The sequence below is a fragment of the Grammomys surdaster genome, unplaced genomic scaffold (genome assembly GCF_004785775.1).
Source record: "Grammomys surdaster isolate TR1022 unplaced genomic scaffold, NIH_TR_1.0 124552, whole genome shotgun sequence".
Classification (NCBI taxonomy): Eukaryota; Metazoa; Chordata; class Mammalia; order Rodentia; family Muridae; genus Grammomys; species Grammomys surdaster.
The window spans coordinates 221,450-236,179 of NW_021619534.1; the positions used below are offsets into that span (position 1 = coordinate 221,450).

Here is a 14,730-nt window from a genome sequence, read left to right on the forward strand (position 1 = left end):
GAGACAAAAAGTCCATGAAATATTATTTTCATTTATGTTGGTCAACTACTACTGGGTGTGGGGCCTGCCGTTAAGTGTGGTTAATATATCCACAATTAGACTATTGGTTGGAGAAATCTAACTTTTCTTTATAAGCAAGTGTCAATTGCAGATAGCTTCTTGATTAGGGGTGGGAGTCCTTGTACACTACTTTCAGCACTTCTTGCTTCCAGTTCTCTTGGGGGACTAGAGAAGCATGTGGCAGCTGTTCTGTCAAGATTCCCTGTCATGGTCATGTACTGGAAATTGTTAGAGCTGTGGGACCTGTCCTGAGCTCTCTACCCAGCTGCAGGGTTTCCATGTTTCAGGCTCTGCATACATCCCAGCTGCTGTGAGTAGTCTCTCTGGGGTGCTTCCAATTAGGGAACAGTGCATGGGTACCCAGGGGCCAGAGCTGCACCAGAACAGCAGGATATGAGTAACAGGAAGTGACAGGAATTGCCCAGGGCGCCGGACCTTTTCTGGGCTACCTTCCTGAGCTAGGAGCTATATTTAGCAGAGCATTTCCCAATCTTGTCCCATGCTGACACTGTTTGCCACCTCCCTAGTCAGTGGCTGGGTGGCACAGTACTAATGTACTACTCTGTGTCCCTGGCCTACCTGTGTGACCCACAGGTTGTTCTTCACTACTGTAAAACTTCTTCCTGCTTGTGCCGGTTCTCTTGGATGCTGAAGCACTTGAGGCAGCTGGGAAGTGGAGAACAGCAGATCAGAGACAGCCCATGGAAGACCATTAGGGTCTTGGGTAAGAGGTAAGGCTCTCATGGAGTACTGAGAGGGACTGCTTCTGAAAAGTGTCTTTAAAGCTTCTGCTTTCATCCACATGCTAGGAACATTCTTCTGCCCTTACTTGCCCAGGAGAAATGCTACAGGTTTCTCTGATTTATTGCAAATATTCCAAACTGTGGCAGGAAGCTGATTTCCCTGTGGTTCCAGAGCAGCTGCTGCAGAGTGGGGACAGCTCTGTCCTGCCTTGTTCTCATCTACTTGGAGCTAGAGTTTTTACCCTAAGGCGTGTGTTCACACCCTCAGCCACATGGGACTTGTGTGTCCACAGTTAGAAGTCTTTAGTTTGTGGTGGTGGCCATCTGTAGAATTCGCTGACTGCATGTTTGGGGTAAGGTGTTCTGTTGGTCTCTAATGAATGCTTCCTATGGAGAGGCTTAGGTAGTGGCTCCCCCTCTTCCCTACCTAAAGCTGTACTTTCGAGACCTCAGCCACTCAGAGAATTCAGGCAGCTACACATAGAATGGCATCTGAGAGGCTCTCTGAAAATATTTGTCTGCTGTGGCCCCAGGAGACCCCTCCCATTTCATCAGCTAAAGCAGTCTACTGGTGTGGTTGCCAGCTAGCCTCTTACATTTTTTGTTCCTGAGCTTTGAGTATGAACTGTGGTTATATTGTTATCTCTGTGGTGCATCTCTATTTTCATGCTGAAACATTAAAGGCCTTGAAAACTCCCTATGCTTTCCAGACCAAGACATGTGGGTATCATTGAAGGAAGCTCTTGGGATAATCTTTCCTGTCCCAATCTCATTTCTGTCTTGCCAATGTGTAGGTAGAGCACTAGATAGTGCTGCCTGGCTGGCTCAAGGATTGTATAGCTCCATTTTTCCCAGATTGATTACTGTGGACACATTGGCCTCCTGTTAAAAAGCTTGGGTAAAGACCACAGAGCTGTTTTTCATTGTTTCTGTAATGCTCCAGGACATATGGAAAGCTCCAACCTACTGACAGAGTAGGTGTCCCTAGATTTTACTACTGTGAGCTATGGTGCCAAGGACACACTTATCCTTATGTTCCTGGCACACAGGGAGACATCTCTAGCATGTGTTTCTAAGGATAGAATGTGCTGGTCTGCACATCTTCAGCTAGACCAGACACTGTCACATTGCTCACCAAAACTGTGATGCATATGCTACCTAGCACTAGGATCTACTCCAAGATGTGTACAAATACTGCGGCGTACACTTATGTAGGTATAGATGGCATGAGCTGTTCCTGAGCTTCCAACTTGTAGAACATGTTGCCACTTTGGATATTGTAGGCATTTGTCACAAGATGGTGAATATTTGTTTATCTGGCCAGGAAAGTAACCGTAAAAATAACAGGTAGCAGGGACTCTTCAACAGCTCTGTTTGTACCTGGTGTCTGCCACTGATGTAAGTACCATGTGGTACATGGCTGTACTTCAGCACCATTAGTGGTGCTGATAAGTAGTGTCATTCATAATGAACCACACTGATGGCAAGATGATGACTTCTTGGATATGAACAGACATTGGTTACAACGGAAGTGGAACTACTGATCTCTGTCAACTCCAAGCCTCCTTCTCCCGTAGTGTCCTGGTCTCAGCATGGCAGCTGGCCTTACCCACTGCCCAAGGAGACCTGTTGACTCTTTCTTTTACCCATCTTGTCAGCAGCTCCTTGTGGTCATCAGAGCGCGTTCGGGTTCACACCTCTGCTCTCTGTGTTTGGTGCTAGCTTGCTGAGCTTCTTCCCAAAGGCGTCTTAACTGCTGCCCTGTCAGTTTTCGGGAGAGAAACCAGAGCAGTGCTGGAGATAAGTCAGATGCCAGCTTTTGTGAGGAAGCTGTTGTGCTTTCATTTCACCTGAAGTAAAAGTTACTATTCTATGGCCGCTGCATGGCCAGCCCCCTCTGTCCTGCCTTGTTCAGTTCACCTGTTGGCTCTCATCATCCCTTTCCTGTCTTTGCTCTTGAGTTCCCTGGAAACCCCTCCCCGTGTCACACACCAGCTACTATATTGTATTCTGTAAGACTCACTTTTGTATTCAAGTGTTTGTTTGCTATAGGGGTCTTACCTGTTTGTTCAATTAAATAATACTTCCTGGGTTTATTTCTGAGGAGGAAAGGATTTAGAGTCCCAGATGAGGGATTACTGTGAGAGAGGAGGTGGAGTCAGAGTTGGTTTCTGACTTGGGATGTTGGGTGGTTGGTAGCGGTCACTGGCCTCTCAGGGCAATTGACAAGAAGACATCAAAGCTCCTTTGGTACATGGGACTCCTGAGGCACCTGACCATTGGTCTGCTGACTCATGTTGCTCCCTGTATTCTCATTGAAGTGGGTGCTAGGTGACAACTCTCCAGGGAGGACTCTACCACCTGCCTTTGTTCATGAATTCCTCAACTCCACTTATTCCCAGGTCTTTCTTGGTAGCACTGTGCTGATACAGGCCAAGTGCCTGGCCATTCGTTATAGCCAAGAGTAGAGTGAGCATTTGAGCCAGAGGGTATGGTTTCATAGTCTGCTGTGCTGACTAAGAGGCTTACTGAGTGCTCACCTTGGTGCACAGCATTGGTACAGGAAGTACTGGGGCCACCTTTCCTTGAGGATAATGTGCTGAAGGTGAGACTTGTTTTCTTGGCAAGCTGGGAGGCTTAGCAAGATAAGGGTGCACTTTTAACTTTTGATGAGACAGACTTCTTAAGAAATGTGGCCTGCCAGGTGGTGGCTCATGCCTTTAAGCTCAGCACTCAGGAGGCAGGGGCAGGAGCAGGGGCAGGGGGCAGGGGTGGGGGGCAAGGGCAGGGGGCAGGGGCGCAGAGGCAGGTGGATCTCTTGTGAGTTTGAGGCCAGCCTCTATACAGAGAAACCCTGTCTCCAAAAAGAAAAAAAGAAAAAGAAAGGAAGATATAAGGTCATTTTTGTGTTTCCTTGTCAAACCTAATTGCTGTTGATCATGGCTTCTTGTAAATAACCTTTTCATTTTAAGAACCTTCATACCCTTCACAAGCTTGCCTCAATGGAGAGTTCTGTATAGCTGTAGAACATGTCCTGCAGGGATGCCACCATTAAATCCATCTATGCCCAGAGGATTGCTTTCTTTCTCCAGTTCATTTCTGCTCCCCTTTATTTCTGCTCAAGACTTCTACAACTCCTGTAGCTACTAGTCTTTTTGCCTGTCTGTCACCTCATTAGTTGGAGAATGTTGTACATATAGAGTCATACATAGCCCTTGGGGTTGGCTTTTCCCACCTAGTATAGTTTCTTAGAGGTTAACTCAAGTTGTGTGCATTAGTTGCTGTTTGTCTTTATGGCTGAGTATATTCCATGAAATGGGTGTGCCACAGTGCTTGTAGTTTTATGGAGGAGAGCTTCAGAGTTCCACTCCATGATTGTGAGTAAGGCTCACAATGTGCCCATGATGGCTATATCCCATGGTCTGTCCATTCTTTCATAACAGATGCTGTAGAGTGATTGCTGGATTTTATGGAGGTTGAATGTTTAGTTAGTTACATCTGTTACTTACACATGCCATGGCATAGGCATGGAGGTTAGAGGACAGTTTGGAGGACTCAGTTATCTGCACTGTGTGAGTCACTGGATTGAACTTGGAGTTGTAGGATCGGTGGCCAGCACCTTTACCTGTTGAGCCATATCATCAGCCTGCATGTTTAGTTTTTAAAGAATCCTCTATGTTCATATTCTAACTGATCCAGCTACTCCACCTTGTGTCCAGCTTTTGGAGGTGTTGCTGTGTGCTTGTGTAGAAATGTGTTTGTGTAGAGGCCAGAGATCATCCTTGGGTGCCATTCCTTGGTTTTTGAAACAGAATGGTCTCTCTCTTGGATCTGGGGTTAGGCCTTTTGTCTTCCCAGTTCTGGAACTGCAAATGTGCCACTGTTGTCAGATTTTTTTTTGTGGATCCTGGCTGAGACTCAAGTTCTCATGCGTGAGCAGCTTTACTAACTAAGCCATCTCTCTAACCCCTTGTTTGTTTTTATTGTAGCCTTCTCCATGGTGTGCAGAGTTTTCTCATCTTACCTCTCAGGGTGCCTTCTCTGACTGATAAGTTGAACAAATAGGGTGGGTATTATTCTGGATACAAGGAAGGCAGCTTTGCATCCTTCTTGGCTTTCTCTGGATACCATTTAGTAGCTGGACAGCAGGCCTTTACTGGAGTACCCTGGGTATTGCAGTAGTGGAAAGCCCCTTGGACACTCTGCTCTGGTGGGTTTGTCTTTCAAACCTCTTCTCTGGGCCTTGGAGGGACTTAGGCGGTGGTGGGGCTTTCTCCTCCATGAGTGGTGGTATTAGATCCTTTCTCATTCTTCAGCTCTCATTCCAGGACACCCAGATATTGAGAACTGAGGAGAGTCCACTGTGGTCATCCTGTGTTCCCAAGGCCTGCCAGCCTTTGCTGTCTACCACTGATACCTTCATTGACCAGAGTTTTCACTTGGTTTTTGTTTTGTTTTGTTTTTTGTCTGTTTTTTCAAGATAGAGTTTTTCTGTGTAGCCCTGGCTGTCCTGGAACTCACTCTGTAGACCAGGCTGGCCTCGAACTCAGAAATCCGCCTGCCTCTGCCTCCCAAGTGCTGGGGTTAAAGGCATGCGCCACCACTGCCCGTTTTTTTGTTTTTTGATGTTCTTGTTAGTGGAGTAAGGAAAGCCCTGTCAGAGTCGGTTGGGTTTGTCTTCATGAAATCTGAAGACCAAGCAGCTCAGCTTCCAGGTTGTTGTATACCTGCCCTGCCCACTCTGTGCTTTGCCCTGTAACCCGTGTCTTGGCCTTTGAACATTCTGAGTGCAGGGCCTCACCTTAATGCTGAGAGGGCTGTTTACTGAAATGGTTTTGGTTCATGGTGGTTCAGTTTGATGGTGCATTCGTTACCTTCTAGATCTTTACCTTCTGTTTTGAACTCTTGAAAAATGTGGTCAGGGTGGGAGGGGCAGCCAGTTGATGGCTTAATGAGGTGTGTATTGATCTTCAGGCCATTGACCTGCCAGAAGGGAATGAGATGAGCTACTCACAGTTCTCACTGAACTCAGAAGAGCTTGAGATGCATTCTGGTTCTCTTCTTGTCCATTGCCTGCTGCTCTGGGACTAGGTGCTTTGCAGTCTCCCTTTCTGCCAGACAAGAAGCAGCTGTGGGCCGAGGGCCACCGTGGATCTGGCCTGCCTGGTGCCTGCCCCTCAGCGACCTCATTTGCTGTAGGACTTGGAGCAGCCCCATCTGGCTACATTGGGTCTCCTCAGGGTCTCTCCTGAGAATAAGGAATTCTTTACAGCATAAAGAAGGCTCATTGGGCAAATACTGTAAGTAAAACACCTTGTGGATTGCCTGAGGTCTTAAATGTCCATCTCTGTTAGCCAGTGTTGTTATCTGACACCTCCACTGCCCACCAGCCACAGTGGGTGTGAACAAGAGTATACTTTTAGTTCCATCTTTCAGAAACGTCCTCTGTGTCTCTAGTGTATCTCCTCTTCTTTGCTTACAGGGCCTTGTACCTGCTAGACAAGCACTCCATCTCTGAGCCACATCCTCAGCTCTTGTAGCTCATGCTCTTTCACCTTAGCTTCCCAGAGATCACTGCCTGTGCTTCAATCATGTCCTTAGCTAATTCTTCCCAGCACCATGGCAAGCTTTCTGACTGAGTATCTTGAGCCCATGTGGAACACTGGGAGAGACTCGCTTAGTGATAACCATAATGCCCTTTGTTTCCTGGTGAGGAATATTCTGCTTATGTTCCTGTTGGCAGGGCTGCAGTTGTTGGAAGTTCCTCCATGTCTCATGGGATACTATGCACTTGTCTGAAGAGATAGAAGCAAAACAAAAGTTCATATTTAATCAAACAGCTTTTTTTCTTTTGAGACAGGGTCTTATGTAGACTAGGCTTGCCTTCAACTCCCTGCTTCTACAAGTATTAAAGAACTAGGATTAAAGGCTTGTACCGTCATGTCTAAGTCACATAGAAGTCTTTTCTGTAGTTCCTTTTCTGAAGGCATAGTGTGTATTGTAAGTTTAAGGCTGTTTTTTAAGTTGGTGCTACAAGTTGGTGATAAATGGTACAGAAATTATAAGAAACAGATGTGAAATATTTCCCAGGCGTAACTGATACTGCTTTTTCCTCTGCACCACATGGTTGCTGTACTTGTTTTATTGTTTGTGTGTTTTGGGAGCTGTGCTGCAGAGGTTCTGACTTTTTAGTGTCAGTGTGGTGTCTACTGTATAAACACATTATAATTACTGTAGCTGCCATCTTTGTAACTGTCAGCACATGAGGGATTTCTTAGCTTCCATCTTTATGAGTGCTTCTCTGAATAACTTTATATGCAGTGTGTGGTTTCTTATGCAGGTGAAGGATTGGGTAAATTTATAGAAGTGCTTCTGCTGAGATAAAAGTCTAAATTTTAAAGCTCACCAGATTTTACAATATACTCTCCATAAAAATTGTGGTTTCTTAGACTCTGCCTTGAGAATTAGCGTAACCTGCTATCAGACTATGAACTCTATGAATCTGATAAGTTAAAAAGTTTCTGGGAGGGGGGGCTGTAGATGACTCAGAGGATAAGGAACTGACTTCCGAAGCTTGTACTCTGATCTCCACATGTGTGTTGTGACATGAAACACCCCCCCCAACACACACACATAATAAATAAATGCAAGTAAAATAAACTTTTGAGTCTATACTTTCAATTCGCATTTCTCTTGGGAGGAATAATACCAAGCAAGTATTACAGAAATGTGGACTGGAAAAGACCAGGAGGCTAACTTTATTTGCTAGAACTTGCTGTGATACTCTCATTCCATTAGCTGGGCTGTTTAGAACTATTTCAAGAATGCAGTGTCCACATGAACTGTCTTTTGGTCATATCACATGGGAGTACTGGGACAGTGACAGTGAGGTGCTGCTGACATACACCCTGACAGAGCTAAGATGTGGTAGTACATTAGTACCTATTTTCAGATGGGGAAATGGAAACAGGAGTTGGAAAAGCACCTGCTACAAGTTATGGAGCTTTGGAACCAGGGGACAAAAATGTGGTATTGGCTCAAGGCAAGAGGTTGTGTCCCTGCACTGCCCTCTCGGGGCTTTGATCACCCCCTTTCCAGAAAAGCAATGGACTTGCTACATTCAACCAATGAAGCTAAGTAAGCTTCAGGTTAGTGTCTGTTTTGAGCTTCCTCACTATAGAGCAGGTGTAAGTTTAAAAGAAGGAAATCCAAACTCAGGTTCCTTGACATCTGCTAGCTTAGCCTTTGCTATGCTGTTTAGGCTAAGGAAAGACACCATTGATCATTTGATTTATTGACTCATTGGCTTTAAGCATAACGGGTTTGCACATTTTTTCAGAATATGTAGGGCTAGATTAGAGGAGGGGACAAATATCCGTTTTTCCAGTGTGTGCTGGAATAATGCAGCAGTTCTTCTCATAGCTGTGGAAGTGGTAGACATAGCATCAGTATAGAAGGGGATGTGTGAACTCCTCATAGTTCACCTCTGTGAGTGCCCTGGTACCCTGCTGTCTCTGAGCAAGTGTCAAGTACATGTTCTTGAAAATGCTCACATTTTGAGGCCATGCTAGAGGAAGTCATTAAGGAGAGTTTGCAAACTTTGCAGAAGAGCAAGAATGATGAGCAGGGCTTCAGTTTCCACCACCATCTCCAGCCATGTCTAAAGCCCTGGCTAACCCCACTTCTGGACCTCACACTGTGGTCCTTGTGAACGTCTGAGGTGGTTGTAGGTCTGTCTTTCTCCAATGTGAGTTTTCTCTGGGTGGCAGCTTCACCTTCATGTTCTTGGAAACTCAGCTCTGGAGCAGACTTCCAGCAAGCTAGTGGGTGGTGTGGGTGGTAAGAGTGAAGCCCGCAGGGTGCCTGCTCTCAGAAGGCAGTGCTCCTTGCCTGTTGTCTCTGTCTTCATTTTAGTATGCTCCTGGCTTTTCCCAAGCCTGTGTCCAGTGTGTCCTCAGAGTCTTCATTCTAGGAACCCTGGAAACCTGAGAGTAAACAAAACATTTATTGGAGACCCAGTTCTGTTCGTCTTCTCTTTGTGAACCTCAGTTGCTAGAAAGAACACCACTTCTGTGTGTTCTGAGTCCCAGACAAAATCACAACACTTGAATGTCATGTTTCTCAATTGGGTCTTCTTAATATAAGTTGAAGTAGATAAGATGGGTACAAATGTGAAAGTTAAAAACATTTGCTTGTGAAGATCTCCCTAGAAGTAGGCACTTTCCTAAACTTACTGGTGGGAATTCGGTGGGGGATGTCCAGCACTTGCAGAAGGGAATTTGGCAACATTTAGTAAGGTTTCATGTAAATTTACTCTCTTTCACTTCTAGGAATTTGAGCCAGAGATATACTGTAAAAATAGTAAAAGATCATTCATTGAGGTACTCCATGAAATAGCAAAAGATTTTAAACAATGTCAGAATTCCCAGTGGTAAACAGGACTGGCTGAGAAGCTAGTCTGTATCATAGACTGCTGTGCTCCTGTGAGGTAGAACTAGGAGCTGTGTGCTGTCAGACGTAGAGGCTCGGATATACAATTAGGAGAGAAAGCAGAGGTAGGAAGTGATATCTGTATTATGCTTCTGTTTATACAGGGAGTATAAATACATTCTTTGTTTGCATGTAGCTTATAAATGGAAGGAAGTCTTCCTCCCCTCCCTCCCTCTCTCCTTCCCTCCCTCCCTCCCGTCCTTCTTTCCTTCCTTTTTAAGGTAATCAAAATAGAGGAAAAAGACATAAAAAAAGGAACTTCTACTCAAACTTTGTTTTGTATAGATTTGATTTTGGAATCACTTAAACATTTATATTATTTTATTACATGTTTTTGTTTATTTATGTGTATGCATAGATATTATACTTGTGTGGAGGTCAGAGGAGAGCTGGCAGGAGTTGGTTCTCTCCTCCCACTGTGCAGGTCTTGGGGAATGAACTCAGGTTATTAGGCTGGGTAGTGAGAGCCATACCTGCCGAGCCGTCTTGCTTGTCCTGTATCATTCTACAGTAAAATTAAGAGGTTGTGACATTTTTTGATAAACCTTGTCACTTTTTTCTCTAAATTGTTTGTACCTGTTTGCCTCCCATCAGTGCTTGAGAATGCCTCTTCTACAGCTTCAGCAAGTCTACATGTTATCTTCTAGAACTTTACCAATCTGAAAAGAAAAAAGAGGCTATTTCTCCCTTCTGTGGTGACACCAATTCAGTGTCCTTGCGTTCCTTTATTAGCGCTTTCTATTCTTCTGTGAATCTGAGCCTTTCTTCCTCAGAAAGCTTCTCATTAGTTTATAAACTCTTCATACCCTCCTTCCTGTTTGTTGGCTAGCTCCGGTTGTGTGTCGTCGTCCCAGCTCAATTGCTTAGTTCCTCACTGTGGAAGCTGGCTGTTGCTCTGTTGTCTTATGTGCAGTGCATGCTTATGTTAGTGTAGAGTAACTGAGTCGGACTTGCTATGTGATTCATGTGCTGGCCATTAGCTCTACATTTCTTTGCTTCTCTTTTTCAGTTTTCCAGGGCTCATTTCCTATGTGTGAGCAGTGAGTTCTAAGTGTTCACTCAGATCGGTAGCAGGAGGAGATAATGGGATGCCATTGATTTTTTGGCTTGAAATTGCTTCTTGGTTTACGGTGATACATGATAACTACTTATATGATCTGTTCAATGTGAATGCCTGAGTGAAATATTTTCCCTGCAAATATACACTTCTGTCTTAGAGTTTCACTGTTGTGAACAGACACCATGATCAAGGTAACTCTTATAAAGGACATTTAATTGAGGCTGGCTTATAGACTATCATCATGGCATGAAGCATGTCAGTATCCAGGCAGGTATGGCACTGGAGGAGCTGAGAGTTTTATATCTTGTTCCAAAGGCAAACAGGAGAAGGCTGTCTCTAGGTAGGTAGAAGGAAAGTCTCATAGCCCACCCCCACAGTGACACACTTCCTCCCACAAGGCCATGCCTCCTAATAGTGCTACTTCTTCGGCCAAGCATATTCAAACCACCACAGCATATGTAGATAAAGTTTTGTAGCTGTCAGCATTGCCCTTGTTCATGGGTACATGGACCGTGATGTTCTTCTTCTAGGTCATCACTCCTTGTAGGAAGCTCATCTTGTGTGCGGACAACAGGAAAGAAATGGAAGATTGGATTGCAGCACTCAAGACTGTCCAGAACAAAGAGCATTTTGAGGTTAAAAGAGAAGCATATTGTCTATGGGTGCCTGCTATTTCCTCTCTTGCCTTCGCTCTGATCCACCCCACCCCTACCCCTCACCCCAGAGTATCTTTCAAGTAGACCCCAGAGTTTGTCTTGTAAAATTGAGGCCCATGGCTCTTTATTTTGATGGACCTGTCAAGGCTCTGGTCCTGTTGTTCGTGAACCTCTCTGGGGTACTTTATGTAATTCTAAGTTGCTGCATTAAAGAATTCCAAAGAGAAATATTATCTTTTCCCTCTTTGTGTCACTCTTCCAGCCTACCCAATATAGCATGGACCATTTCTCAGGGATGCACAACTGGTATGCTTGTTCCCATGCACGACCAACCTATTGCAACGTGTGTCGTGAAGTTTTGTCAGGGGTCACATCCCATGGGCTATCCTGTGAAGGTAAGAAAGCTACATTTGTTACTCTGGTGAAAGGTGACTGGAGGTTTTACTTGATATTTGTTTAAAATTCAAATACAGTCTTAATAAATAGGTATAGCTGCCTGAGGGTAGTCAAGAGGGAGAGGTCCCCACCACTCCATTCTTCTTGATCTTCTCACAGAGGACTCAGATCTTGGGTGTCTTTTACTTACTGAACTTCTGCAGCATGAGCAGAAAGAAAGTAGCAATGAGGAGACAGAAGGTGCGGGCCCTTTCTGGTTGTGTGCTGTGGATGCAGCTTGTTTTACGTTTATCTTAAATGGATAAAAAATCCAAAAGAAGAGTATTCTGTAATGTGGAGTTAGATGAATTTCAGATTTCAGTTCCATCGTATTTTGTGAGTCTGCTTGTCTGCTGGATAGAGGTGAGGTGCTGTGATGGGGGTCAGCATGGTCTGCAGAGCCTCAGTTGCTCACCCCATGCTTCTCCACCAGTTCTCCCCATGCTCTGTGGTTACGAGTTGCAGCACCAAGTGACTGACCTCAAGAGCTCGTTCCACCCTAACTTTACTAAGCAGCCATTTGCCCTACAGGGAGGCTCCTATTGAAGCTGAAGCTTGAAGGATTGTGTATTTCTTTTTCCACAGTGTGTAAGTTTAAGGCTCACAAACGGTGTGCTGTGCGTGCAACCAGTAACTGCAAGTGGACCACATTGGCCTCAATTGGGAAGGATATCATTGAGGATGAGGATGGGGTATGTCCAGGGGGATTCTGCTTGTGACCTGCAGAGCACCTCCTATTTCCTGCCCTCCCCTACACTTGTCATTTAAGATATCATATTAGGATCTGGACCTTTGTGGTCGTTGTACTCTCAACTCTGCCCTAATTCCATTAAGTCTGGCTATCTTCCTTCCTAGTAGGTGCTGTGGTGTGGGAGGTACCTCATAGACCCTGCTTGTCCCTGCCCACACTGGCCATCAGGGACAAGCTTGTGTGGGGAGGAGTGTCTTGAAAAGAGCACTTCTGTCCTGGGGTGCCCAGCTGAACCCTGTATTGGAACTCTGGGATGTCTCTAGCATGTCCCTGCTTGGTCTGTAGATTGCCATGCCCCACCAGTGGTTGGAAGGGAACCTGCCTGTGAGTGCCAAGTGTATTGTGTGTGACAAGACTTGTGGCAGCGTGTTGCGCCTGCAGGACTGGCGCTGCCTCTGGTGCAAGGCCATGGTGAGTAGGTCCTGTGTGTCCTGCCTATGGGTATGTGGATACACTCTGGGCTCCGGGCTTTGTTTCTCTCCTTCCTAACTCCTGAATTTACCCCAGAGGCTTTCTAAAAGCTCTGAGTCTTGACTGTCTCACTTGGGCCTGATCATTCTCATTTTTGACAGTTTTGTTAATTCCTTTCCTTTGACTTTGATCCTATCTTTTACACAGAAAGTACCATATCTGTTCCAAGTAGCATCTCAGCAGGTTGTGAAGGGGTCTTTTGGGACAGATTCATGAACTTTTCTGTGAGTGAGAGTAGGGACACTTATGAGGAGCACTGAGAGAACTTTGTTCTGGGACAATGATCATAGAGATCAACACCCTCAAGCAAAGAGGAGGAGCCACAGCGTGGCTGTAGCCTCTTGAACACAGTATCAAGTCTCGTAGGCCCTGCTTGTATGCCCACACTGGTCAGGGAAAAGCTTGTGTGGGGAGTAGTGTCTTGAAAAGAACACCTTGTTTTGACCCTGTCAGTGACTAGCAAAGAACCTAGTCACATGAAGGCAGGTTGTCCAGGAGCCCTGAAAATTAAGGGTAGCTGAGATGGAAGCAGAGGGCTGTGGTTCAGTTTCATGTCTGACATCTACTGGGTAGAACCCCATCTGATTTTTTGCCTCCTATTGTGCAATGCCAGGCAGATTACAGGGTTCTTGGGGCCACAGGTCCACCTGCTCTAATGGTGTTGGCCTCTTCTTGGGAGGGATTTCCAGATGCTGTGCCAGAGAGTTTCTGGTGTATAGGAGAAGACTGTGACTCCTGGTGACATGTGGATTTTTATTTCAGGTTCATACATCTTGCAAAGAGTCCTTGGTGATGAAGTGTCCACTTGGCCTGTGCAAGGTGTCTGTCATCCCTCCCACAGCACTCAACAGTATTGACTCCGATGGTGGGTGCTCACATGCCATTTCTCTATGCTGCCTTCCTTACCAGCCCTGGAGATGAATGTCTTGACAGTTTTGAGACATGATCAGCAAGAGGCTAGGCTCAGATATGGCATGGGAGAGTTGACATTCTGGGAATTGCCATAGGTCTGGCAGCTTGAGCCAGCACTTTTCTGGAAGGATTGATAGATGTACTTGGCTGTTGAGTGAAGTGTCCTGGTCTGCTATGAGCTGAAGGGCTGTGCCTGTCACCATCTGTGGCAGAGCCTAGCATGTTTGTTTGGACCACAGACAAACATGCTGCAAAGGATTGATGAAAAGAGTCTCTGGGGTACATGATTCAGAGGAAGGAGCTCTTGCCAGGCTGGCAGCAAGAAGAGGGCATAATGCAGTGAGGGAAAATCTGGAGTCCTTGAAGATGTGAAGTGAGGTGAGGTGAGCTCACCTCCTCACACCTGGGTTGTCCCTCACTGACTCACTGGCTCACGCTGTGAATTCTGTGCCTCTTGTTGCTGCTTATTCAGTCCACAACACCTCAACAGCTTATAAGGGTTCTTTCCTGTTCCACTCTCACTTCTAGGGTTCTGGAAGGCCACCTGTCCCCCATCTTGTACAAGCCCCCTGCTGGTCTTTGTCAATTCAAAAAGTGGAGACAATCAAGGTGTGAAGTTTCTCAGAAGATTCAAGCAGCTGCTGAACCCTGCCCAGGTTTTTGACCTCATGAATGGAGGACCACACCTTGGGTAGGGATTGTATGAGACATTCCATTCTAGGAATTTACAGTGTTTTGTAGATAAGACATACTCGTTTTAAAAGGATCAAAAATAAGATTTTTCTTTTTTTAGTTCTGGAGAGATGGCTTAGTACATAGGAGCATTGGCTGCTCTTGAGAGGACCCAAGTTTGATTCCCAGTACCTACATGGCAGCTCACAACTCTTAGCATTCTGTCTAAGCTCTGCCCCACAGCTGCCTGGCAACAGCCAGGTATGCCTGACTCAATATAAAAGGGGCTGCTTGCCCCTTCCTCGCTCTCTTGCTCTTTCTATGCTTCCCTTATCCCCTCTCTCCCCATCCCCCCCGCCATGTGCTCATGACCAGCCTCTACTTCTCTACTCTCTCCCTCTCTCTGCCTTTCTCTGCTTTTACTCCCCTCTTAACTCTCCTCCCCATGCCCTGAATAAACTCTATTCTATGCTATACCAT

General features: G+C 45.6%; 1 protein-coding gene across 2 annotated transcripts in view; it reads left to right on the forward strand.

The window, feature by feature from the left end:
- Dgkd (diacylglycerol kinase delta) overlaps window positions 1-14,730 on the forward strand; it is a 93,441-nt gene that overhangs the window by 54,172 nt on the left and 24,539 nt on the right. For both annotated transcript variants that reach the window (XM_028784652.1, XM_028784651.1), the window contains exons 4-9: window positions 10,884-10,988; window positions 11,272-11,404; window positions 12,030-12,136; window positions 12,481-12,606; window positions 13,429-13,531; window positions 14,107-14,269. In XM_028784652.1, the coding sequence (XP_028640485.1) occupies window positions 10,884-10,988; window positions 11,272-11,404; window positions 12,030-12,136; window positions 12,481-12,606; window positions 13,429-13,531; window positions 14,107-14,269 (737 nt within the window). The remainder of the gene's footprint in view (window positions 1-10,883; window positions 10,989-11,271; window positions 11,405-12,029; window positions 12,137-12,480; window positions 12,607-13,428; window positions 13,532-14,106; window positions 14,270-14,730) is intronic.